This window comes from Purpureocillium lilacinum, assembly GCF_023168085.1.
Source record: "Purpureocillium lilacinum CBS 284.36 DNA, scaffold_5, whole genome shotgun sequence".
Classification (NCBI taxonomy): Eukaryota; Fungi; Ascomycota; class Sordariomycetes; order Hypocreales; family Ophiocordycipitaceae; genus Purpureocillium; species Purpureocillium lilacinum.
The window spans coordinates 2,561,418-2,586,322 of NW_027072115.1; the positions used below are offsets into that span (position 1 = coordinate 2,561,418).

At 59.8% G+C, this 24,905-nt stretch overlaps 9 protein-coding genes and 2 non-coding genes across 11 annotated transcripts; 5 read left to right on the forward strand and 6 right to left on the reverse strand.

Annotated features, from left to right (window-relative positions):
• Positions 1-743: 743 nt before the first annotated feature.
• Positions 744-3,092, forward strand: PLICBS_007371 (copper-binding transcription factor; the record flags this gene model as incomplete). The annotated part of the gene is made up of 3 exons (XM_018320801.1): positions 744-1,481; positions 1,545-1,765; positions 1,817-3,092. 3 exons carry the CDS (start codon positions 744-746, stop codon positions 3,090-3,092), a joined length of 2,235 nt encoding a protein of 744 aa, XP_018180698.1.
• A 1,145-nt stretch (positions 3,093-4,237) lies between these two features.
• On the reverse strand, positions 4,238-4,349 carry PLICBS_007372. Its single transcript has one exon. It is a non-coding gene; the product is annotated as a tRNA-Glu (tRNA).
• A 342-nt stretch (positions 4,350-4,691) lies between these two features.
• PLICBS_007373 lies at positions 4,692-4,763 on the reverse strand. The gene has a single exon. It is a non-coding gene; the product is annotated as a tRNA-Glu (tRNA).
• Positions 4,764-5,179: 416 nt separating this feature from the next.
• Positions 5,180-5,996, reverse strand: PLICBS_007374 (uncharacterized protein; the record flags this gene model as incomplete). Its single annotated transcript, XM_018320802.2, has 2 exons — positions 5,180-5,871; positions 5,933-5,996. 2 exons carry the CDS (start codon positions 5,994-5,996, stop codon positions 5,180-5,182), a joined length of 756 nt encoding a protein of 251 aa, XP_018180699.1.
• A 990-nt stretch (positions 5,997-6,986) lies between these two features.
• PLICBS_007375 (uncharacterized protein) lies at positions 6,987-8,807 on the forward strand (the record flags this gene model as incomplete). The annotated part of the gene is made up of 4 exons (XM_018320803.2): positions 6,987-7,625; positions 7,676-8,086; positions 8,142-8,678; positions 8,739-8,807. The coding sequence occupies 4 exons, from the start codon at positions 6,987-6,989 to the stop codon at positions 8,805-8,807; spliced, it is 1,656 nt and encodes a 551-aa protein (XP_018180700.2).
• Positions 8,808-12,929: 4,122 nt separating this feature from the next.
• On the forward strand, positions 12,930-13,901 carry PLICBS_007376 (uncharacterized protein; the record flags this gene model as incomplete). Its single annotated transcript, XM_018320804.2, has 1 exon — positions 12,930-13,901. One exon carries the CDS (start codon positions 12,930-12,932, stop codon positions 13,899-13,901), a length of 972 nt encoding a protein of 323 aa, XP_018180701.1.
• A 609-nt stretch (positions 13,902-14,510) lies between these two features.
• Positions 14,511-15,684, reverse strand: PLICBS_007377 (uncharacterized protein; the record flags this gene model as incomplete). The annotated part of the gene is made up of 2 exons (XM_065601162.1): positions 14,511-15,125; positions 15,184-15,684. 2 exons carry the CDS (start codon positions 15,682-15,684, stop codon positions 14,511-14,513), a joined length of 1,116 nt encoding a protein of 371 aa, XP_065457234.1.
• Positions 15,685-16,397: 713 nt separating this feature from the next.
• Positions 16,398-18,031, reverse strand: PLICBS_007378 (uncharacterized protein; the record flags this gene model as incomplete). Its single annotated transcript, XM_018320807.2, has 5 exons — positions 16,398-16,903; positions 16,969-17,473; positions 17,539-17,665; positions 17,738-17,769; positions 17,846-18,031. 5 exons carry the CDS (start codon positions 18,029-18,031, stop codon positions 16,398-16,400), a joined length of 1,356 nt encoding a protein of 451 aa, XP_018180704.1.
• Positions 18,032-19,938: 1,907 nt separating this feature from the next.
• PLICBS_007379 (uncharacterized protein) lies at positions 19,939-20,680 on the forward strand (the record flags this gene model as incomplete). The annotated part of the gene is made up of 2 exons (XM_018320808.2): positions 19,939-20,622; positions 20,675-20,680. The coding sequence occupies 2 exons, from the start codon at positions 19,939-19,941 to the stop codon at positions 20,678-20,680; spliced, it is 690 nt and encodes a 229-aa protein (XP_018180705.2).
• A 262-nt stretch (positions 20,681-20,942) lies between these two features.
• Positions 20,943-22,240, reverse strand: PLICBS_007380 (anthranilate phosphoribosyltransferase; the record flags this gene model as incomplete). The annotated part of the gene is made up of 2 exons (XM_018320809.2): positions 20,943-21,851; positions 21,911-22,240. The coding sequence occupies 2 exons, from the start codon at positions 22,238-22,240 to the stop codon at positions 20,943-20,945; spliced, it is 1,239 nt and encodes a 412-aa protein (XP_018180706.2).
• A 1,374-nt stretch (positions 22,241-23,614) lies between these two features.
• Positions 23,615-24,658, forward strand: PLICBS_007381 (transcription initiation factor IIB; the record flags this gene model as incomplete). Its single annotated transcript, XM_018320810.2, has 1 exon — positions 23,615-24,658. The coding sequence occupies one exon, from the start codon at positions 23,615-23,617 to the stop codon at positions 24,656-24,658; it is 1,044 nt and encodes a 347-aa protein (XP_018180707.1).
• Between the last annotated feature and the right edge of the window lie 247 nt (positions 24,659-24,905).

Below are 24,905 nucleotides of genomic sequence, written 5' to 3' on the forward strand. Positions count from 1 at the left end.
CCTCATTGCCAGTTTCTCTCGCCGACTGAACGCTCTCGCCGCCCGCCTCCCCTCAAACGCCACTCGAGGTAGACGTTCAGGTGCGGTTTGCGAGTCCCAGCGCCTCTCGTTTCCCATAGCTTGCTCGTCTCGTTTGGCACCCTCCTCGTCGCCACAGCGTCGTCTCGTCGTCTCTTCGTTCCGTCGTTGCCGGACCCTGCGGACCGTTGCTTCGCCTCTCCCACATATATCCGGTTTACGCCCCTGCCAGCCTCTTTACCGAACTCTACAAACCCTCTCCACCCTCAATCAAATCGCGCTGGTCCATCCCTTCGACGGTAGACTCGTTGGCTCTCTCTCGCTCTCGACTCGTCGCCGTCCGCGTCACGCTTCTCGCCAACGTATTTGCACTTGTTGCCGCGGCCCTTCTCTGGCTGTCTGCGGCATCTCGCGCAAGATACACCGGTCGTCCCGGACAGCTCGATCTGGTAAGGAGAACTCCTGTCCTGCCCGCTTTGCAGTTGGTGTGCCATTGCCCTTGTCGCCCGCTGGTTTCTCTGCTCTGTCCTCAACTCGATCGGTCAAGCCAATCTCGATTGAGGACTAGACATAGAAGTCCTATCTTGTGACTCACAGGCATACACCACACTACAGCATACACCGGGCTGACACGTCTCGTTCCGTCGCAGTTCCTTAAGGACACCCGTGGCCAGAATCTCTCCATCTACCCCCACCCCCATCCACTTGCACCCGCAGCCGCCATCATGTCGCTTGCGAACCCTCGTCGCCGCGCCCCGGTGACTCGTCCGGGAAGCGAGGGTGAAGCCGCTCTTTCACTTAAGACTGGCATGGCCCTCCGCAAAGGCGCTACCTTCCACTCTCCTCCCTCTCCCATCCCCATGGCATCGGACGAGACCTTCTCTCCTCCTCAGCTGCCTCGGTCACCAACCAACGTCGACGACATCGTCGACGCCAACCGCCGCCGTGTGGCACTCGCCATCGACGACATCACCGAGACCTTGGCCAGGGCAGACATCTCCGCCTCCCTGCCCAAGGCTCCCAAGGCCTCGCTCCGGGACACCAGCTCTCCTGTTCCCCGCGGCCTGCTCGGCCTCGACGGCCCTGAGCAGTACATGGCCTCCAAGTCTGAGGCCGAGCGCCGGGTCCTGCGCCCGCGCTCCGTCCGCCGCTCCAAGCATGGTTCTGACAGCGGCCTCGGAAGCTCCATCACATCGGGTGACGAGAAACCTTCAACCATGACGAAAGAGGCGAAGGCTAGCCCGGCCCTCACCGGGTCGGCAGCAACCACGGCCAAGGACAACCTTCGCCCTCTCAGCCCCAAAGCATATCGGAGAGTTCACGAGCACATCCTCACGCCTCTGCTCGGCGAGCCGACTTTCAAAGAATTCAGACCCCTCGTGCTTGACGTACCGCGTCGCATCAGGTCGAAGGACATAATATGCCTTCGTGACCTCGAGAAGACTCTCATCTTCATGGCTCCTGTAAGTCGATTATCAATGGAACGTGGCGTTAGGGGAAATACTTATCGGATGTTGTTCGCAAAGACCAAGGCGCCTTCTCTCTATCTCGACTTCTGCCTTACATCCATCCGCTGCATCCAAGCGACCGTCGAGCTCTTCTCGGACCGCGAGCAGACTCGGCCCAACGACCGCCCTTACACTAACGGATACTTCATCGATCTCAAGGACCAGATTCTGGAGTACGGAAGACAGCTGTACGCCGCTAAGAACAAGACCGGATCCCTCGAGGACGACGACGTTGACCAGTACGTTCCGCGATTTGTGCCGCTCGATCAGCCTGCTAACCACCCAACCAGAACGGACGAGATCAAACTGTACGGTGGCGTTGCCGACAACGGCCGCCCCGCAGAGCTCGTTCGCGTCAAGAAGGACGGAACAGTCATCTCACTCGCCACCGGAAAGACGATCGACATGGAAGAGTCCGCCGTCAAGATCAAGCGATCCCACAGTGAGCAGCTCGAGGACCAGGAGGAAATCATGCGCTCCATGGCGCGCCGCAAGAAGAACGCCACTCCAGAGGAGCTGGCCCCTAAGATGTGCCCGCACCCTGGCTGCGGCAAGATGTTCAAGCGCCCTTGCGATCTCACCAAGCACGAGAAGACGCACTCGCGCCCGTGGAAGTGCCCCATCGCAACTTGCAAGTACCACGACTTCGGCTGGCCCACGGAGAAGGAGATGGATCGCCACGTCAACGACAAGCACTCCAACGCCCCGGCCATGTACGAGTGCAAGTTCCCTCCGTGCCCCTACAAGTCGAAGCGCGAGTCGAACTGCAAGCAACACATGGAAAAGGCCCACGGCTGGACATACGTGCGCACCAAGACCAACGGCAAGAAGATGCCGGGCTCTGACGCGCAGCACACGCCGTCTCTGCACCACTCATCCACGCCGTCCACGACTCCTTCGTACGGCATGCAGACACCGCCCGAGATGACGTCGCTCGACTACCCGAACATCTCCAATCAGGACTGGTTCAATAATTCCAGCGCGTACGACATGCAGGCGAACAACGCTGACGCCATGGACATTTCCGTGGACCTCCGCTCGCCCGCGTCGGCCGCATCGTACGAGCAGTACCCTCCCTACCAGAACGGATCCACGTTCATCATGCCCAACGAGGAGGACATCTACGCCGCGCAGGCTCAGCTCGGACAGGGATCCGAGCTGCAGCTGCCGCTCGAGATCCAGAACCTCCTCAGCGCCAAGCTGCTGCCGCAGAACCTGCCCATCTACCGCACGCAGCATATCCCTCAGGCTGCGCCAGCCCCGCAGACCCAGGCCATGCCGTCTCACTTCTCTCCATCTGCCCAGCAGAACGCCATGCTCTATACCCCCGACTCTCAGCAGGCGGTCGACGAGGGATTTGACGACCCGTTTGGCGCGGGCTGCGCCGACTTCACCCTCTTCTCGGGCCAGCAGGACAAGAGCCAGGTCAATGTTCAGCAGCCGCTTTTCGGTGAAGTCACGGCTGAGGTGCCAAGTGCAGGCTTGGGCTTCTCTCAGACGTCCCAGTCGGACATGCTGAACCAGGTTGACTGGTACTCGTTCGACGCCGTGCCCTTCCCGGCTTAGGCAAATGTCAAGCGCTTTGTGCGTTGCCCATGTGGCAATGCCATCGCGTTCTTGACGTCACGGCAGATTCACGAATTCAATGAAGAGGATATTCGTTCCCATACAGAGAGAACAAGGGAGAACTCCTCGTGTATTACAACACTTTGCGCTTGGTTTCGGGCGTTTGATTCATCCTTCACTGCTTCCCTGAAAGAGAAATGGGACGTCTCGCTAGTAACGGACTATTATGAGGCCTGAAATCGCAGAATGACGGGATGATGGGATTATTTGGGATTGATGCGGGGCCCTCGAGGCACCCGCCACGGCTTTGCTGGGCTTTTCCTCGGACGGAATTCGGGCAGCAACATCTTCTCCGTCTATCACATTTAGAGAATAGAAGATTGACCACCATATGACCGTTTACAAGGCTCTTTTGTTCGCGTGTGACTAGAGATGTCTGGCCTCTTAGACAAGAGTTTCGGCTTGCCCATCGTCCGTGCTATGGGCGCGGGACAGTTCTTGCAATGCCTTGCCGTAAGCTACGTGAGCTACCTGAACTGATGGTTTCTTGTGCGTAGATTTCTTGAGACTCGCCGCTGTGGTTGAGCTTGTTTCGAGAACCGCGTGAGGTGCAAGAGCACGTGACGACGCAACCATTTGGGCAACCTACCCTACGCCTCCGGCCCTCGAGTCGCGACTTGTCGTTTCCGCCCCATGACTCGGCTTGCAGCTCCCGCAGTGCTGGCATTGGCTTCCTATGGGTTGGGCGTCTTGCGAACGGTGGCATTTTAACGTGCAATGGCGGAGCCGAACCGGAGAAGTGATTGTGACGGCTCGGACAGACGTCTGCATCTCTCATCGACCCGGTCTCACCTGTGCAACGACGTCCACTCGGCACTGGAGTTGCAATACGACGGAGCAGGTACCCGAATACACAACGCCTCAAATTAAACAGCTGTTCAAACCTCGGTACCCTTCCAGTGCAAAATAATAATAATCCATATACATTCGTGTGAACGTCGGACGCAGAATTGCACATGAAGCACGTGCTCAGCCGGCAGCCGTGCCCCCTCCCCCCAAAAACAGGAACCCGCGAAAATCCTCCAAAAAGGGAAACAAGAAAAAAAAAGAAAAAATCAGGCAAAGCCGCTTGGGAAAGGATCAAACTCCGGTACAGGGAATCGAACCCTGGGCTGCTCGGAACCACAACCCCATTTCCTCGAGTAGAGAGGAAGGGAAATTGAGAGCGAGCGATGTTAGCCACTACACCATACCGGATTGTGCGGGAGACTTGATGCCCCGTTTTGATGAGATGGGGACGACCTGAAGTGCTTGATATTTCTTTCAGGTGGGGGGGAAGGAAGGAGTGGGAGGGGCGGCGCTCGCCTTCTAGACCACCGGGTGGAACGGGGCAGGCAGAAAGGGACAGACAGACGAACGGGTCTCACAGGGGAGTGAGGACCAGAGATGCAAAAAAGAGGGCCGGCTGGGGCCGAAAAGGATTTTGCAAACCGGCACCGTTGGGAAGAGCCGTTGGTGCTTCGTCGGCCAAGCAAAGACGGGTGGAGCGAGGATGGGAAGAAGAGGTTGAACAAATGGGCGAAAAAAGCAAAAAAGAAACTCCGGTACAGGGAATCGAACCCTGGGCTGCTCGGTGAGAGCGAGCGATGTTAGCCACTACACCATACCGGATGTTGATCCTGTTGGATCCGATTGATGTTTGGTCTCGCGCTATTAGTCTACAAGAAGGCCTGAGAGAACCTCCCCACAAATCTTTCAGCGTTGAAACTTCCCTAGAGAACAAAGGTGTTCACTCAAGTCTCTTGAATTTATTGATCATGCCTGTACAATGGCAACATCATCTTGGTATATGCTACATGCTAAAAAAGATGCCGCCAAGTGAGGGCAGTACCCATTCCAAACGCCACGAGGACCGCCGCGCCGGCTCCCATGACGGCAAAGGAGGGAGGGGGTCGTGATGCGCCCGCGGCAGATTCGTGCCCGCCGTCGGCCGTCTCGGTGGGTGTCGCGACGACCACTTCCGTCGTGGAGGCCGCGGGCCCGCCGCCAGAGGGGAGACATCCGTCGCCTACTCCCTCCGCGCACCCCTAGGTGGTCTTCTGCGGCGCGTGCAAGAAACCCTTCTTGTCGGCCTCGAGGATGCCGCGGTGCCAGATCTTGGCCATCTTGCCGTACCCGACGTCGCCCGGGTGCGTGTCGTCGGCCATGTCCCCCTTTTGCGGGCCGTCGGCGGCGTGCATGTCGACGAAGACGATGCGCTTCCCCGCGGCGGCCTTGTCGTCGGCGAGTTTCTTGATCTGCTCGTTGACGCGCACGCCGCAGGCCTCGCGCGTGGTGTTGAGGTTGATGAGCAGCGTGGACAGCACGACGGTGGACCCGGGCGACGCGCTCCAGAGGTACTCGAGCATGTCGCCCATGCGCTTGCCGGCGCCGGCGATGTCGGAATTCTGCGCGCAGTCGTTGGTGCCCGCGTTGACGCAGAAGAGGTTGGGCTTGATGCCCGGGACGGACGCCCGCGCCTTGCCCTCGACCTGGTCGATACGGAAGCCCGACCAGCCCTCGTTGTCGTTGTCCTTCATGGTGCCCGACTTGCGCGAGCCCACCATGTTGATCGGGTAGCCGTCCTTGACGAGCAGCTCGCGCAGGTCCTTGCGGTAGCCGTTGCCCGTCGACGAGTGCAGGCCGGCCGTGATGGAGGCGCCCAGGGGCATCAGGCGCAGCGGCACCTTGCCGGCTCGGCTGTCGAGCCTCGCGTCGGCGGCGGGAGGAGCGGCTTGGGCTGGGACATGTTTGTGTTAGTCCGAGCGTGTTTTGCATTGTTATAGTCTGTCTGAGCTCACCATTTGAGATCAACGCAAGGGCAACGACGGCCGCTTGGCTGAGAGACTGAAAGAACGGCGCCATTGTGGTGGGTTATAGCGCCGGATCATGACTAGACTGACAACTCTCCCGTAACGGAGAAAGGGGACTCGAACTTTATATCCAAATCAAACTGGTCAGACACGATCTGGCCGAGGCGAGATCTTGGCGCCGCTAGTGATGCTCAAGCAGGGTATCCCGCCCACCCCTGGGACCCGCCCGCCAGGCATGAGGCTCCTGGCGATGATGACATGCCACGAACTGGCCTGTCGAGGGCGCAATTTGCGGGGGTGGCAGCCCTGCTAGCGCTCCGCGGCGCCGTGACGATCGTCACAGCAAAAATAGAAGTAGGATGGCCGGTTTTCTTGGTCAGCGCTCCTCGAATCCTTCGGGCCCAGTTCTGGAGCCGCAGTCGGGTATGGTCGGTGGGCATCGACTCTGATTTTCGGACTCGAGGCAATCTACCCAGTCGAGGCAGAATGTTGCTATTCATGGTCGCTGCTCTCACATCATCGACTCATCCGGGCAGTGTCACATTGCGGCAGTGAGGTCTGAGTAATGGCGGCTTGTGACGGTCGTGTCAAGAGCCTGCTCGAGCATTTTCGCTCTTGTCTGGCACATTGGCGCTGAGTGATGCCGTGGTTCTGAAGGCGCGTGAAAAAAGACGTGTTTGCCTGCCGCTGCAATGCAGGCAACCCCGGCGAGCTTCGAGATGAGGACTTCCAGAACCTCAGGCTTCCTGTTCCTGCGCCGACAACCTACACAGCCCCAGGAGCTAACATTTTGCAAGGGGTCGCTGATGTCAGCGCCATCCGCGGGTGGCACAGGGGACCCGGCGCGGCTCCAGGTGGGGCCTCAGGCGCCGAGCGGTGCGATACCCGCTGAGGTGAGTTGCACCAATCTCAAAGATTCAAGGTCTTAATTTTGGTGGCCTGCCATCTCGCTTCACACCACCACGACGCCGGCAGCGCATCCTCAGCATCCATCGTCTCAACGCCCGCCGCCCGCCCGCGCCCCAATCCCGTCGGGGCGAGCATGTGCGGCATCCACGCGGCCATCTCCAGGTCTGCACACCGCGTCGCGTCCCCGACCCTAGAGAGGCGTCTTCGAAGTCGAGGCCCTGACCACTGCGGCACCATCCGCACCTTTCTGGACGGCGAGGGCGACGGCCCCGAGGGCAGGGCTCTGTATTTGACCTTCACCTCGACTGTCTTGGCCCTGCGCGGAGATCACGTCGCCAGGCAGCCCCTTGTCGATGAGTCCTCTGGCTCCGTCTTGTGCTGGAATGGCGAGGCCTGGAAGTTCCGCGGCCGGTCGGTCCAGGGCAACGACGGCGAGGCCATCCTGACAGAGCTGGTCGCGGCAAGTCGCCGTCGTATCGAAAATGAGGGCGGCGATGACGTTCTTGATGCGCTGCGCGACATCCAGGGTCCGTTTGCCTTCATCTTCTTTGATAAGCCTGCTCGCCGCATCTATTATGGGCGCGACCGTCTCGGCCGAAGGTCTCTCTTAATCGAGAAGGGTGATGCCTTTTCCCTGTCGAGCGTTGCAGAGTCTTCCAAACAAGGCTGGGCCGAGGTTGAGGCAGACGGGTGCTATACGCTGGACTTGAATGCTTCGTCCGATGCTGAGATGACCCCCCACAGACATGACTGGGTCGCGGACGATCAACTCGTGAGTTCTGGTTGGGAGCACACCTTTCATGCTGCTAACATGCTGCTCAGGTCTCGGGTCTTGGCCTGTTCAATGTCTCCATAGCAAGTGCCCGAAACAGGTTGACTCGAATTGCACCCTCCGTAGGCTGCTTGCGAACCCACCTCACTGATTCTCTGAGGTACCGCGTCCTCCAGGTGCCAGAGCCACCCAACGCGTCATCGACTGATGCCAGGATTGCCATCCTATTTTCCGGCGGACTCGACTGTACCGTTCTGGCACGCCTCACGAGTGACCTGCTGGACCCTGACCAGGCCATAGACCTCATCAATGTGGCCTTTGAGAATCCCAGAATAGCAGCCCAGCACAAGACCATCTCCGAGCAAGGCCTGTACGAACTCTGCCCTGACAGGATTACAGGGCGCAAGTCCTTTGCCGAGCTTGTGGCCGTCTGCCCGACGCGAAGGTGGCGACTCGTCTGTGTAAGCTGACAATGCCCATGATTGACGCGGGCCCATGAACTGACCAAATGCCAAGGTAAACGTCCCCTATTCCTTGACATCATCACACAGGTCCGAAGTCGTCGACCTGATATACCCACACAACACCGAGATGGACTTGTCCATCGCCTATGCCCTCTACTTTGCGTCACGCGGCCACGGCTTCAGCCAGGACCGCCCGGGATCAGAGCCGCGCCCGTACGTGACCACTGCTCGTGTACTGCTCTCGGGCCTCGGAGCCGACGAACTATTCGGAGGGTATATCCGCCACGCCACTGCCTTTTCCAGGCGTGGGTATGAAGGCCTCAACGACGAGCTGAAACTGGACGTTGGCCGTCTCGGAAAGAGAAATCTCGGACGAGACGACCGGGTCATGGCGCACTGGGAGCGAGAGGTGAGGTTCCCGTATCTCGACGAGGGATTTGTCAAGTGGGCAATCGAAACCCCGGTGTGGGAAAAATGCGACTTTGAAAGTCAGGGTGCGGATGAGGACGTCGAGCCGGGCAAACGGGTCCTGCGCTTGCTTGCTCAGGAGCTCGGCATGCCTTCCGTCGCCACCGAGAAGAAGCGGGCGGTGAGTCGCAAATCCCTGTGCCCGGAATGCTGGCTGAACCGTGCTAACGCGCCATTGAAGATACAATTCGGGGCCAGGACGGCGAAGATGGAGAGCGGCAAGGTCAAGGGCACCACCCTAATCGCATGATCGGCAGGGGGACCCAGCGATTCCGCTTGCAGAATCTAGGCTAGACGAAACGCCCGGCAGTGATGATAGCACAGATACTTCCGAGCTGCCATACAGAAAGACGACCGCGGGACGGATGCATTGTGCGTTCGCCGCTGCGGCGGCCAACCCTCTGCTTCCGACTCTGACGCTCGCCAGCAGCAATGACGTCGTAAAGGCAAATCTGAGCCGTGAGGCGGATGTGATGTGACTTTGCCACGCGCACACGACCTTGGAATCTCGAACAGGTCTCACACGCACCCAGTTCCATGGAGCCGTAATGCAGAATTTTCTCTCCCTTGAAGAACAACGGGGGAGAGAACGCTGATGACTGTGGCTTGCATGGCTCGTGTGACGCACAGCGCAACGCCGGCCGTGGGCTGTTCTGGAGAACTATTCCCCGTCCAGCCACTGCCGCCCGATCTCATTTCGACGACTGTCCCTGATCTGACATCTGGTTTGCTCGCTGGAGTTGCTTTTTTCAGCTTCAGCTTCAGATTTCACCGTTGTACAGGCACCGTCGCCGCGCCGCCGTTGGCAATTTAACACACGAACGCTCGGATCCAGCCGGGTCTGACCGCGCCCCTCCCCTGCCGACCGGGTAGGGTGCCCTCGTGAGGCACGTGTGCGATCGTACAGCGGCGCCATTCCGATTGCGTTTCTTTCTTTTTCTTTCCTTCTCTCTTTTCACCATAGCGTTCGTCCCAAGGGTAAATGACAGGTGCCATGAAGTGACCGACGGGATCCAGTTGCCGTCGGTGCGGCTTGCTCGCTGCCCGATTCGACCGATATCATGTGGCCGCAGCGCCTCGAGAAGTTGTCTCTGATGAGAACGTCCTGGTCGCTTCGCGGCTACCTCATCTCATTCGCAGGAGGACCGAGTTACAGGTCAATCTTCCGGTACGCGAGCAATGCCACATAGAGTGCCGAGCTTGTTGGCTTGACTGTCGCCATGCAGTACAGCCCGAAGGGCTCAATCGCGGGACATTCCGCTAGATACTCTTGCTTGCATCCGTCAGGTGCAGGGGTATGGGCCCTGTCTCGGCGGTGTGTCCCTTTACCAGGCAGCACCACTGTCGCGGGCACCAGACCAGGAACGGCCCCGGACAGACGGGCTCGAGCGTCGTCGACGAGCTCCAAGCTGCAGCTATCATTGTGCAAGTCAGTTCTAGACGCAGCTCTCTCGTGATTAGACTTTTCTGCGGTGCTGCCATGTTCGGAGTCGCGCGAGCTGCCTCTGCTTCCACTCTGCTCTTGGCAGGTCGCACAAGGGGTTTTCTGGGAACCTCGCTGTCATTTCGAATATGAATATTGGGACGCCGCTGCCACCAAGTCGCAAATGGGGAGTATGGGAGATGAGGTACAAGTGCGGTGTCACATGTCGACTATCTCTCCTATGTTGCCGCCGGTAAGGGGTTGAGGCTTGCCTCGGGCTGAAAGGGCTGTTTCTCGGGCACTGCAGCCCAGTAGTTGTGCCACTAAACTGGGAACGCACAAAGAACGTTACTTGTTTTCGGCGTATCCTCGCTGGTGTTCTGATACTCCTTCATGAAGGGCCCCTTGCAAGGTCACCGTGGCCCCCTGTCGTGGAGTTCATGCATGCAGTGCCACACTCGAGTAGGGGACGGACCAGTCTGTACCCCGTAGTTCCGAACATTTCGTCTTTTGTCTGCCGATGGAAATCAGGGTCGGTGTTCCCGGTACTCGTACGTACCAGGTTTTGTCGGGTAGAGTTCAGGAGAACATACCCAGTCAGCCCCGCACTTCTAAGACATATTGAAAGGCGAGGAACTGTGCGCTCACGACCGCAGGACTGCGGTAATTGGTATTCCGTAAACCTTCCGCTATTTTTACACAACGGCTTGGCGGTACTCCCTGACGCACCCTGCGGCTTTGATGAGGAACGGCTGGCAGGCTGCGAATTGCACGCTTTGGGGCTCGCCTTTTGCTATTTACTGCACTAGGCGACCAGCCGTCCAAAGGAGTATTGTCGACATGGCGGGTCGCTTATCGTTTGGTGCGCAGTTAGCGTTTGATGCTCACGGCTAGCCTAGGAAACAGTCAAACGGTCACCGTTGCCATGTGGTCCCGGTGGGTGGTGACGGTGCACTTGTTCCTGGTGGCAGGCATGGATGGATGCAGGCAGGGTCCGTGTGACAAGCTAGTCGATGTAACCTGGGGCCGGCCACCTCAGTTGTTCGTCAGCTAGGGGTGACGATCGTGAAGGATGTGAACGCAGGAGGGCAAATTTCCGCGTCGTTGCAATGGTGACAGTGTTGATCGGGCTTTCGTATGCTTTCCTTGCTCCGCAGAGATAGGAAACAATACGTCAAGCGCCAACGTTGGCCGGGAACACCATCCCTGGAGGAGCACCGGTTGATGGTGGGCCCTCATGAATTGAAGAGACACAATCGGGTGCCTGTGAAGAACAGGAATCGTGCTTCAGCCGCGGCGAGATGCGCACTGTTGGTGATGGAGACGAGTTGTGGCGTCGAGGCGGTGGTTGCGGTGCGCTCAAGGGGCGTCGTTATTCTTGTGCCACCGGCCTGGGGATACCGTATGGACGACCCGCGACGGTGGACGCCACAGCATGAGCCAGCGAGCTGTCGGTGCCGCTGGAGCCGTTGGTCCGGGACAAAGGACCCAGAATCCGCACAAACTGCCGTGCAAGGGTGGCGCACTGACGATGAACAAGGGGGCACCGAAGACCCGAAAGAGCTGCATGTGAGAGACGGCGGAAAGTGGTGGCGATGAATTTCGTACCAGGTAATTTGAGGGGAGTTCAGATGAATCGCAAGCGTCTGTGCGATGTCGCTGTCACCGGGGCCGGGTGCTGGTAGCGCGATGGGAGTACGGTGTCACGGACCTTGGTCGGTACCTGTGGTAGCCCAGGTGGCCGGTCGTCAAACCGAACGAAAGAGGTCCTCTGCTCGTGCTTGTGATGAGCACAATGGCAAGCATGTCAGTCGTCAAACTTGGAGGTTGAGTGTCTCTCTGCTTGAGGGGCACTCACACGGGCTTCGGGATCGAATAGTCCGGACGGGCACAGGCACAGGCACAGGCACAGAAAGGTGCACAGCCGGATCATGATGGCTCTTTCCCATCTAGGCGGCCTCGTCGGTCGGTCGGGTCGCAATGGCCAATCGGGGCGGGGCGGTAAGGGCCCGTTCGCCGGCGCTCCTTCCCCATCTTTGTGAGTCCTGACCTCGGGCTGGACGAATCTGGCGATGGCAGGCAGGCCACATCCACTGCTCTTGCCGTCTGAGTGAGTCCAGTGGCCGGTGCCCACTGCTCACTCCTCAAGTGGCAGCGGCCTCCGCTTCCGGTCTCCAGCCTCACGATGCATGCACCCTGTCGGGTCTCCACCTCGTCAGTCTTGACTCTGTCGCCTTGGAGCTTCGCTGGCCGCTGGCTCTGCAGCCAAGGCTCACCTGCTCGTCCGCTGGCATCCTGGCCCCGGCAGATCGCCGTCTTCTCTCGATGGACCGGCCAGGAACCCACTCGCACCGGCTCCCCTCGTCTCCACGTACGAGTTCCGTGCCCCGAGCACCAGGAACTCGAATCCAATCTGCTGCGGCCCAGCTTCTCTCCTGAGCCCTGGCCCATTCGTCTGGACTCCTCTTGGACCACGATGGCGACGCGGCTGTGCCCCGAGCTCGCCCTCCACCCCCCACCCCCGTCCACTCGCCGCGGCCCAGCCCTTCGGGCCCGACAGGGAGACCACTCACGATGGCCTCAGGGGTGCGTCGTGAGCTCCTGCACTCGTAGATTACCGGTCCAGCCTCCAGCCGGACCTGGTGCGCATGGGCCGACTGCAGCGCCGTCGGCCGCCACCCCGGACCGAGCAGACCAGCATCGCCGTCTTGGTGAGCGGGCAGCACCATGACCGGTTGCCTCTATATAAGATGAGATCCGGTCTGCTCTCTTTGTCGATCCCCTCTCATCCATCAGCTTCTCTGCAACCTCGCCGCTTGTTTTGGCAACAGTCACTCGTTTGCTTCCAAAGCACCAGTCGCTCTTTAGCCCACCACTTTCGTTTCTGCTTTTCCTTGTTCAGGTATATCACCCACCTTACTCAGTACTACACCGTACTCGAACATCAAAATGCGCTTCACTGCCGCCTTTGCCACCCTCTTGGCCAGCACGGCCGCCGCCAACGCCATCGCTCCCCGCACGGTCGTTGCCGATGTCGACGCTGAGGTTGATATCGACGTCGACATCGACGTTGACGTCGAGGCCAAGATTGACGCCCTCATCAACGTCGATGCCGATGTCGATGTCAAGGTCAAGGCTGCTCTCGATGCCGCGGTCGACTTCAAGTGCCCTGGCGACATGACCTACTGCCCCTGGGCCAAGTCTTGCTCGTGCAAGCCCGGTCTGCACCTCGACATCAACACCAAGAAGTGCACTGGCAAGGCCATTGTCGGCGCCTGGCTCGAGCCCAAGATCGACGTCTTTGCCTCCAAGGGCGTCAAGCTCGCCACCTTCTGCGCCATCTCTCCTTACAAGATTGTCAAGTACGACGCCAGCCACGAGTACTGCCAGGCCGGTCCCAACACCATTGCCTTCGTTGCCGCTGCCAGCATCCTCCTCGAGATTGAGGCCTACGCTCACGCCGCCATCGATGTCACCGCCAACATCTCCGCCGACCTCAAGGCCACCTGCGCTGGTCTGGCCAGTCTGTATGTCGCCACCGCCGTCGAGGCCGTTGCGCTCTTCAACACCGACGTCTTCGCCCTCGCTGCTGTCAAGGCCGATGTCGACGCCAAGCTCATTGTCGGCCTGTTCGCCAAGGTCAAGGGCCTGCTCTGCGGTCTGGGTCTGGGCAAGTGCAAGGTCGACTGCGTCTCCTACTGCACCAAGGGCTGCAAGAACTTCATCGATGTCGGCCTCGACGTCGATGTCCACATCGGTGCTCAGCTCGAGGCTCTTGTCGGCCTGTGCATCCTTCCCAACGTCCTGCTCATTGTCGGCAAGGCCCACGCCATCATCACCGTCGCTGTCGACGGCCTGCTGTGCCTGGTCGGCGGGCTCATCAAGCTCATCGTCTCCACCTACGACTGCCACTGCCACTAAGCTACGGCTGGAGCTCATCATTCAGAGAGGTCAGCCGCGGGGCAGGCGTCATCGCCCTCGCCGTGTGCAGCGTAATGTCTTTGTCTATTGTTAACGGTATGACGGGCTGCTCGCCGACCGCGTGGACGGAGCGGACATTTAGAAGGAGAGGCCAGCGATTGCTTTCCGAAGACGTCGACGACAACGAGAGTCGGGGATACCATGCCAGCCATGCCGCCCATGATGTACATAGTTGCTCTTTGTGCATTTGGTCGCGCGTTTCCAAGTCGCTCTGCGCAGTTCAGTGGTCGCGTTGGAGTTGAATCCCACGCATCTACGAGAATGTAAATTGAATCTGATCAATTATTGCGGCACGCAATTTTCCTCGGCAAAGTCTTGCCTCGTGAGCGTAACAGATGTGGTGTGCCGTAACTCTAGTAGCGGCCAAAGCTCAGGGCGCTTGCGCGGCCTTTCTAAGCGCAGGACGTCCCAAATTTAATGATATTGTACAATCAATGCCCCCCCATGCTCTAGCTCCCCCAAAACAGTTCCCTGCAACAATGACGGACGGCGGGTGCGTCTGCCGCAGCATGATGGGGTAGTAAGTAGTAATTAAACACGGCCCGCGTGTCACGCACAAGCCGGCACCACCATCTGCTTGCCCTCCTTGTCCACCATGAAGTGACTAAACGCCTCCTCGTCGTTCTCGTCCTCCAGGAAGCGCCGGTCCTCGTTCTCGGGCGGCAGCTTCGCGTACAGACCCTCGCCGGCCTTGGGCCACGTCGGCGGCAGGGCGTCTTCCTCCTCCTCCTCCTCCTCTTCTTCCTCCACGTCCTCCCCGGCCTCGTCCCCCTCAGCTCTCGCTGGACGCGTCTCGCCCGCCGTTCCCGGCTCCTTTTTAGGCCGGATGACGGTAATGCGCTTGAGTACCTTCCTGCTGCCCTTGACCTTGCGGGTGCCCGCCTTGGGGTGCAGGAGCGTGTGGCCGTGGCGCGCTCGGGGCTTGGCTCCGGCAGTGATGCGGGGCCTGGGAGGGGCGGCTTCGGCGGCGGCGGCGGCGGCGGCGGCGGCAGCAGCACCCGGGAGGTTCTCCCGCCACTCCGGGTCGTCAAAGATGGGGAGGTCGGGGTGCTTCTTGGATACGGAAACGAGAATGTCAATGAGGAGCTGGGGCTTGAGCTGGTCGCAGAGTGACAGAATGTTGAGCAGCTCTGTCCTCTTCTTACTGAAGAAGTACTCGGTGCGCTGCAGGTGTTCATGTCAGCCACCTGCTCGTTCGCATTGGAATGGCATGTCTCCTTACCTCTACGTCGGATGCCTGTCTGGCCAGGAAGCCGACGAGCTCTGGCTTGGCTGGGATCACGCCGGGAGGCAGATTCGCCAGCCGCCTGCGGCGAATCTTTTCGACGATGAACTGTCGATCTTGAGCCTCGCTGCTTGCGCCTCCCGACTGCTCCCCGCTCTTAATTAGGCACTCTTGGCAGAAGGTCCCTGGCTTGGAAGCCACGCCTTCCGAAGATGACGTCCAGGAGAGGCATTGCTGATGAAATGGCTTGAGACAGCCGTGGCAGACGACGAGTGTGTTTTGCGGTACTGAGGTTTGAATGCCGCACTTGGAACAGCCCTGGCTACTCGCTAGTGCGTCGGATGCACGGGCGGGTGCAGGCGCAGGGCGCGCTGGCACCTTGAATGGGATTGTGCTTTGGGAGAAGTCGATGTCAGCCTCCTCTGCTGCACGCTTCCTCTTAAGGCCCGGCGAATAGGAGTGTATGTATCGCCTGGCGATCTCTGAAACATCCGACATGGACCGTTCCTGTAGACTGGGCTGCTGGGTGTTGGGCATAGGTAATGTTGAGGCTGTGAAGTTGCTGGCGCCTGGGACTGCGGAGCTACTTCCATCCTTCTCGCTGTTCGAATTTGAGAGAGTTTCATTTTGCAAAGCTGGTTTCGATGCGCCTGCGCTACCAGTCCGCGCTCTGCTCAGGATCCAGGAATGAGCTGCAGAAAACTGCGGCGAATAAGTCGCCTTCGAGGGCGACGGCGCAAGGGTCGCTACTTTCTCATCTGAGGGCCTATCGACGCCGTTTCCATTTGCGCCGGGAGAAGCCGGTACTCCTGAGAGCATATCTGAGTTTGAGCCGCTTGGTTCCATTGCGGACTGCTGGGGTGTAAAGCTGCCGATATGTACTTGGCCAATTGCCGGATAGGGGCTTCTGCGACGACGCTCAGTCTAAGCCCTTGATATGAGCAGCATGACACGCATGGAGGTTCATGACCGCAATCGCCGACTCGTGGGCTATGTTGACGCTGACATTAGATGAATTGATGGTGAGTGAATGAAGTCGAGGAAGCGTGGATGCGGCGTCGTCGAACCACTTCACGTGGCCGTCACGTGACCACCCAACTACGTATTTCCCCATGCTGTCCTGTCCTGGCATCCCCCCGAGCAGCGGGGCTTTTAAGTCACGTACAGTTGTTTATGTCTTTTGTTATCTATTCAAAACCCGTTCTATATGTCTAGCTGATGACACCCTGTGCCTTCAGCGCCGCAATGTCCGACTCGGCCATGCCCAGGTGCTCGCCCAAGACCTCGTTGGTGTGCTGCCCAAGCATGGGGGGCACGGTACGGATGGAGGGCTGGCTTTCGGAGAACTTGACGGGCGTGTTGACCATCTTGATGGGCCCGCAGGCCTCGTGCTCCATCTCGACGACCATGTTGCGTGCCAGGGTGTGCGAGTGGTTGAGGGTGTCCTGGACGTCGTTGACGGCGGCGTACGGCATGCCGCTGCCCTCAAATACCTCGAGCCACTCCTGGGTCGTCTTGGTCTGGGAGATGGCCTCTATCTCGGCCTCAAGCTCAACGCGGTTGGCGACCCGGTCTGCGTTGGTCTTGAACTTGGCATCGGCCTTCCACTCGGGCTTGTGGAAGCCATCGCAGAGAATGCCAAAGAGGCGATCGTTGCCGCCGCCAAATAGAATATCGCCGTCCTTGGTCTTGAAGGACCGGTATGGGACGATGGATGCTTGAGAAATGGTCAGCAGGGCGAAACGCTGGGGTGCGAAATATGTCCATGACCCGGTCACTCACGATGCGCGGTTCCCCATCTGCCCGAGTCGCGCTTGCCGCTGATGAGACAACTGCTGGCAATGTTGGCCAGGGTGGCGGTCTGACAGTCACTCAGGGCGACGTCGATGTGCTGTCCTCTGCCCGTCTTGGCACGCCCAAGCAGAGCGGCCATGATGCTGTTGCTCGTGTAGAGACCCGTGGTGAGGTCCGTAACGGCGACGCCAACTTTGACGGGAGGGCCGTCACGGGAGCCGGTGATGTGCATCAGGCCGAACTCGGCCTCGACCATGACGTCGTAGCCAGCGCGGTTAGAGTAGGGCCCGGTCTGGCCATAGCCGGTGATGGACGCGTAAATGAGCGCCGGGTTGATTTTGCGGAGCGTCTCATAGTCCATTGAGTACTTCTTCAGAGTACCCGGGAGGTAGTTCTCGACAAGGATGTCGCATTTCGCGACAAGCTTGTGGAGGATCTCAACGCCTTCCTTGTGCTGGAACGAGAGGCCGAGAGACTTTTTGTTGCGGTTGGCCTGCGCGAGACAAGTGAGCATTGCATCCAATGAAGACGGCAAGCCTTGCATAGGGCAATCCTTACTCCTAGGAAATAAGCAGCCTCGCCGGGACCCTTCGCCCCGGACTCAGGCTTGTAAGTGGCATACGGAGGACCCCATGCGCGCGTGTCGTCTCCACGGACAGGGTGCTCAATCTTGATAACCTCGGCGCTGTACGACGGGGAACCAGTCAGAACTTTGTCGGGGTCACACAAGCAATAAGACAAAACAAGTCAGCCGTACCCCAAGTCGCCCAGGATCTGGGTGCAGTATGGCTTTGTGCGAGCGTCAGCATAAGCAGGTGCATCTGTGTGGCGGCGCCGAAAAGGGCGGGTGGGTGACGCGACTTACACCGGCGAGAACGCGGGTCATGTCCAACACCCGGTAGCCTTCGAGGGGCAGCGAGCCCTGCGCCGAGGCCGATGCCGATGCCGAGTAGAACCGATCCCGCACGCGCTGCCGGACCGGCGAGCTGCCTACCCGCGGCGCCGTCGCCGAGGCCAGCGGCCGCATCCATCTCGCAACCACCGCAGACATGCCGGAAGTGAATCTGCGGCCGGCCGTCGAAGTTGACGTATGTTGGAGAAAAGGGAAAGGGGAGAGGAAGCGGTCTCGGAGTCGGGAGTGTGAGATGCGGGTTGGCATGCAACGGATGAATGAACCGTCGAGGTGGGAGGCGGGGGTGGAGCTCCACTGGCCCCCGTCGGCATCCGAAAAGCGCTGGGCTCCTCCGCGAACCGCCCCCGGCCGCTAACAGACGAACTGGAGTCTTGACGGGCCAGCGCCAATGGGGAGCTGGAGCTCTCGCCGCAACCCCCCGAAACAGCAATCCAGGAGAGTCCCCAGGGGCTCCAGGGTCAAGAGTGGGCGCCGTGGCTGGCTCCCCGCGGGGGCCGCTCTGCGCTAGAGAATGGAAACGCGGGACAAGTGACCACTGACAACCGCCGCCGCCAATCAGTCGCGTGGTCGTAGCCGAGCTGGTGCGAACCTGGAAAGCTCGAAGCTGCCTGCGCCTTCCGAGCCACGGCTGTTGCTCTTCCTTCCCGTCAAGTGTCCAAGTCCAAGCAAGGAAGCGGGGTGGGTTGGACGCGGCGCCGGGCTCTGGAACTTCACACTTGCCTACTTCGTGGACTCAACCCCAAACAAAGGGCATGCATGGATGGCCTGCCTCGCTGCGCAGCCCGAGCTCCCATCGCATCGCGTCATTCGTCATTCGTTGCCCTCCGCCATCACGGCATCCAGAGTCCCAGACGTCCAAGTTCCCACCAGGTGTAACCCCGCGGCGCTTTCCCGATGCGGCCTCAACCGCCGCCGACCTGCTGCTTTCCCATTCCCCTCCAGGATCCAGGTCGCCCACAGCATCATGATACAGACAGTTCCTGGTCACGATCGCAGTGCATGCATGAGTCCCGCATTCTGCAAGCAATGCCCGGTGCAGAGTGCCCACCATGCGGTGGAAAAAATAACCGCCGCCTTCAGAGCACAACTCAGAACGCCCTCACCGCAGCCAAAATGCTCCTTCACCTCTGAAAAGTCCAAATACGCAGGTGAAAAAAAGCCAGTAGGAGATCTAAAAGCTTAGCTACCAGATGGTATACTTTTTTCTCCTGATTTTTACCATTCTTGGGGCTGTCTATTGATGTTCTTCACGCGGGCTTGTTTGCCAAAACGGCGGTTATTTTTTCCCCCGCATGCCCACCTCGTCCAACAAGAACGGCACGCGGCAGTGCCCGCGGCCCGCTTGGCCCCCTTGTCTCGGACAGACGAGCGAGCGGATGCGTTCTTGGGGGCCACGGGGGGAGGAGGGCTGCGCCGCCCGGGCGATCCAGGACAGGCGACCGGGGCGCGTTGGCCATTGGCTGCGTCTCTTTAACCGCTGCACACATACGAAGTACGAAGCGTCGTCGAGATGGGCGACGCTCTCTCCCAGTTTGACTGCCTCGAAGGCCGAAGACACCCTCCGGCTCTCAACCCCGCCGCTGCAATGCAACCTTGGGTGAGTATATTTGGGTTCGCGGGCGGAGTCGAGCCGGGAGGCCCTCCCTCCCGGTCGACCTCTGAACGGCAGGGCTGATTGCAGAACAAAGGCCATGTATGTGCCTTGTTTGTCTGTGCCACTTCGTGCGGACGCTTCTGGCAACCACCGCGCGTGGGCGGTCCATGACGCCGGGGCCGGACGCTGCTCCCTGTTGCAGGATGCTTTGCAGTAGCAGGACTCTCCCTTCGTACATTGCCACAGTGCGTGGTGTTGATGTAACATGCGTGAGCCAGGGCCTTTGTCTGTTAGCTGTGAGTGTTGCAACCTATCCGTACATAAAGATGGCAGCCTCCGGCGTTGCAAGCCGACTGGTGGCCATTCATTCAGTGGTCAGTGTATAGCTATCAAAGCAACCTTTCTTTCCCTTCCTCGTGACACCACGCTCGCTTTTCACGACACAAACACGATGGCCCCTTTGAATACAGAGACCGAAGCCGCCCCCGGGGATGCCCCTTCCTCGACCCCCATCGGCAGCAGACCCTGGGTCATCCTCGCCATCGTGTTCGGAGCCGTCTGCGTCGTCGGTTGCTCAGCCGCGTTGGTCCACCGCTGGTACAAGAAGTCGAGGCCATACCGGGAAGTCGCCGGCGACCACGACACGCAGCCGGTCATGGCGACGAGGACGACTACTCCCAGTCCCACGGCGACGTGGCCCAAGCTGTCGCCGTCGCTGAGCGTCCGCAGCATCCACAGCGTCGTCGACGAGAGGCAGATGGAGATGCAGAGGGCGCAGATCATTCGCAAGTCGCTCGCCAGCCGCGCCTCGTCGCGGGACATGTCGATGTCGCAGCCGTCGCGAGAGACTTTACGGCTTGCTCGAGATGGGCGCGAGTCGCCTCAGCTTCATCATCATTATCATCAGCAGCAGCGACAACAGGCACAACACGGCAAGCAGCAATCACAAGAGAGGAACTCGAGGGATTGCGAACAAGGCATGGACACCGAAGACGACACGCCGGTGGAGAGCCCCGTTGGCATGGTGCGCGACTGGAAGCGATGGGAGGCGGGCGTCCAGCAGGATAGTTCGCGATCCCTTGCATATCACCCCAGCATGGAAGAACTCCCCGCCAACGATGCAGGCGCTGCTGCGGTACGCTCGCGGGGAACCTCGCCGCCAGCTCAACGCCCTCTTACATATCCAGCGATAACCGAAGTGTCGTTGGCGTCGCCATTTGGGGGCCGGCAGCATCCCAAGTACTCACCGCTGTCACCAGTCGGAGAGGCGGACAATGAGTATACGCATTTGTAAAAGATCAGGCACGATAGAAGGATGGCGCGGGCATTTCAAGGAGTTTGACTTTTTTTGACTTTTGGAACGGCGCACTCGGAGAGGCCTCTGCGGAGTTTTTGTACACATACCTATGTAGCTTTTTTCACGCAGCAGAACAAAGGAGAATCAGCCTTCCCTGCTCAGGCGCCAATCTCGTTGGTAACGTCCACAAACGCCCGCCACTGCTTCCAAGCCTCGCCGCTCTTGATGGCCCAGCGGGCTCTCCGCACACCTTCCTTCCAGCGCTGTCCCGCGGGACCACGCTCCGTGACGACCTTGCCGTCGTCGCCGTGCCCCATGTCGCTGGTGTCCGCCTCGCAGATGCCAGACACGACCAGGAGTGCGGCAGTGTTGATGAGGACAAAGTCGATCAGGGGGTCGTCCTCGGGCATCTCGCCGTGCAGGATGCGGCGCAAGATCTCGGCGTTCTCAGCCGGCTCCTTGCCCGGCGACACCTCGCTCAGCGGGTGCGGCTGGAGCCCGAAGTCGCTCGGCGAGACCTTGAAGTGCTCGACGTAGACCTCGCCGCCGGGCGTCTTCTCCTTCAGCATCCAGCACAGCGTCGGGCCGGCGCAGCTGAGCTCGTCGAGCTCCTCCTCTCCGCAGACGATCAAGGCCTTGCGGCAGCCGGCCGTCCTCAGCGCCTCGGCAAAGGCAGGGCCGAGGTCTCTGCGGCCGACGCCAATGACGCGCGCCTCGAGCACGTCGTCGACGGGGTTCGCCAGCGGACCCAGGTTGTTGAAGATGGTCCTCCAGGGCAGCTGCTTGCGGACGGGCGCCACGTAGCGCATGCCGGTGTGGAAGACGGGGGCGAAGAGGAAGCTGTAGTTGGTGGCCGAGTAGACCTTGACCAGGGTGTCCGGCTTGACAGCGCTGATGATGGGCGCTCGCGGCTGCATGCAGTTGACCATGTCGGCGCTGCCCGACTTGGACGTGCTGGCCTTGTTGCCGTGCTTGGAGACCAAGAGCAGCGCCGACGCAAGGATGGATGACGTCGTGCTGATGTTGAAGGTGTTGTGGGCGTCTCCGCCGGTGCCTACGATATCACACTGAGATGCGAGTCAGATATAGCTTCATCAAGCGCGTCCGGGTTCAGAGGAACGCATACCAGGCCACCTCTGTAATTGCCCTCTTTCCTCCCGCGCCGCTCCAGGACTTGCCTCAGCTCGTCCGTCGGTATGGGAGCCGCGGCGTGCATCATGACGTGGGCGCACTTGGCCAGGACGTCCGCCCGAAAGTCCATCTTGGTGAAGTGCAGCGCCATGAGCAGCGACGCCGTCTGGGCCTCGGTGACTTGGTTGGTGAAGAAGTGAGAGATGGCCTCGGCAATCTCGTCGGGCGTGACCTCGACGTCCACGGGCCAGAGTTTCGTCAACAATGGCTTGATGTCGACGGGCGGCAGGTCGGCCTGACCCGACCCAATGGGTTGAGACGCCATTGCTGCTGGATAGATGTGATGAGCGGTATCGTCTCTGAGTGACGGGCGAACAGAAGAAGCCGTTGAATGTCTGCAGCTGGCAGACGTGATGCGTCGAGAGGGGCGTCCGGTATCTGGCTTTGGGTTCCAATTGACCTGACGAGGTTGTCGTCAATCGATCCGGTCTCTCTATTGTGACTCAAGCCTCAACCCAGCTGCCAACGGGAAACATGGCTGCTTCGACAGACACCCACACGGCAGCTGGTCGTCGAACAGTAATTGGCCGAGATCGGCCACACGTGGAGCCATTCGCTGAAGGTGCATGGAGCGCAGGCGGGCGGCAGTCTGTGACTCTGACTTTGTGCCGCTCCGTTCAAGCCACGCATGAACGGCAGTCCAAAGAGCCGGCCATCGGATTAGCAATCTTCCGGAGCCGAACCGCATGGATCCTGCTGGACGCCACACCTGGCGGCATTACTCAGCCACAGAGCCCAGCGCGCTCTCGTGCCAGGCCCGGCCAGGCAGTCAGCGGTGGCCGGGCCGTGCACAAAGGCGCCTCCGCCTCCCTCCACTTCCGCCACCAAACCTCTCCCCTTCAACCTCATTCCGCCTCCCTTCCATCGTCACCCTCGTCACTCTCTTGCCGCCAGAAGTCGGTCTGCGATCGCGTTCATCTCGATACCATCCCCCAGCGCTGTTTGATAACTGCACTGCGCGCCCGAGCGACCGCGACGACCACTTCGAGCCGACTCTTCGTTGCTCTGGGGCTTCTCCGCATTCCCCAGACGCCTTCACTGGTACAGAACCGTCGGCCGGCAGCAGTTTGACCTCCTCATCACCCGTCATCGTCATTCGCGCGCCGCCTCGTCTTCTCTGACTCTGACCCTTGAGAGGAGGCTCGACAAGCTGCACAAGCGCTCGCGGCGCCCAGCGATCTCCAGCTTGCGATTAGGATAGTAGCCAAGAAAGAAAGAAGAAAGAGAGAAGAGAAAAAAAAAAAAAGAAGCCAGAGAGGGAGACTGCACTCGTTCTTGCTGCCCCGGGTTTCGCGCAAGCATTTAGCCCACGGGCGATTCTCCTTTGTCCGCGCGCGGATTTCGGGCCAAGTCTTTCGTTTTCCGCATACCGTTGAAGCCGTCGCCGCCCGGGTGACAGACCGCTGCCGGCAAAAGCCTGCCGAACTTCAAAGCCGTCAAAGTGCATTCGCCACTCCTCGTCCAGCTCCACAACGATCGTCTCCTACACGGTACCGCAGGTGACTCAACCTCGGCTTCGAGATCTGCAGTCGTCAAGAAGACACAGCAGCTTCGGCGTCGCCGTAAGGAGGTCAAGCGAGCGCGAAAAGTGTTCAACGAGGTCAGCAACATCTACACTGCGAAGCCGTACGAGCCCAAGATGCTCCCACCGGGTGGAGACGGGAATGCAGGGGCATTCCAAGAGGATCTGAACAATATCCTCTGCTGCCCCGACTGTAAAGAGATTCCGCCGAATCTCATCGAAGAGTTTTCGAGCGGTGACATGGTGTGTCAGAGCTGCGGCGTTGTCGTCGGCACCCGCATCATCGACACCCGATCTGAATGGCGTACCTTTGCCAACGATGACCACGGCGGTGATGACCCGAGCCGAGTCGGTGGACCGCAGGACGAGTTCATCGAGGGAGAACAGCTGGCCACCACCGTCGCCTTCTCCGAGTCCAAGGCTCACAAGGCGCTGTCGCGGACCCAGAACAATGCCAATCAGGACAAGGCACAGAAGGGACTCATGCAGGCGTACAAGGAGATCGTCTCGCTCTGCGAGGCCATTAACATGGGCCAAAACGTGTCCAACGCGGCCAAGCACATCTTCAAGCTGGTGGACAAGTACAAGTTCATGAAGGGCAAGCCGCAGGAGGCCGTCATCGCCGGCTGCATCTTCATCGCGTGCCGCCAGAACAACGTGCCGCGGACCTTCCGAGAAATCTTCAACTTGACTAGCGTCAGCAAGAAGGAGGTCGGAAGGGTCTTCAAGCAGCTGCAAAAGTTCCTCCAGAAGCTGCAGGACACCGAGGGAGAGGGCGCGACGGGCCTCAACACCGTCACCAACTACGAGAACACGTCGGTTGGTGCCGAGGACCTCTGCGGCCGCTACGTGTCGCAGCTCGGCTTCAAGAACCAGCAGAAGATCTCCAAGATCTCGCGCGCCCTGGCCGAAAAGGCCAACGACATCTCTGCCCTGGCCGGCCGATCGCCGCTCTCCGTCGCGGCCGCGTGCATCTACATGGCCTGCCACCTTGTGGGGGAGCCGCGGTCGTCGACGCCCATTGCCAAGCAGGCCGGCGTCAGCGACGGCACGGTCAAGACGGCTTACAAGCATTTGTTCGCCGCGCGCGACCAGCTGATCGAGAAGGAGTGGCTCGACGAAGGCATGAGCATGGACAATATCCCACAGGTGCAGGCTTGATCTGGAGGCCTGATGCACCACCCGCAGATCGCATGCCTGTCGCGGCGGCTCCGGGCGACGTCGTCCGCAAGGCATACCGGGGGTTACGGTTGGTTCTTATTGATGCCAGAGAGGACCATTTTTGTGGCGTTCACGGTGGGGGCGCAGGTTGACTTGACTTCAGATCACTTGTCAAGTGCTGGTTTCCTGTCCATTTTTGCTTGTTTCGGTGAGCATCATCGCGTGAGGGAGCAAGACCGATGCCTCT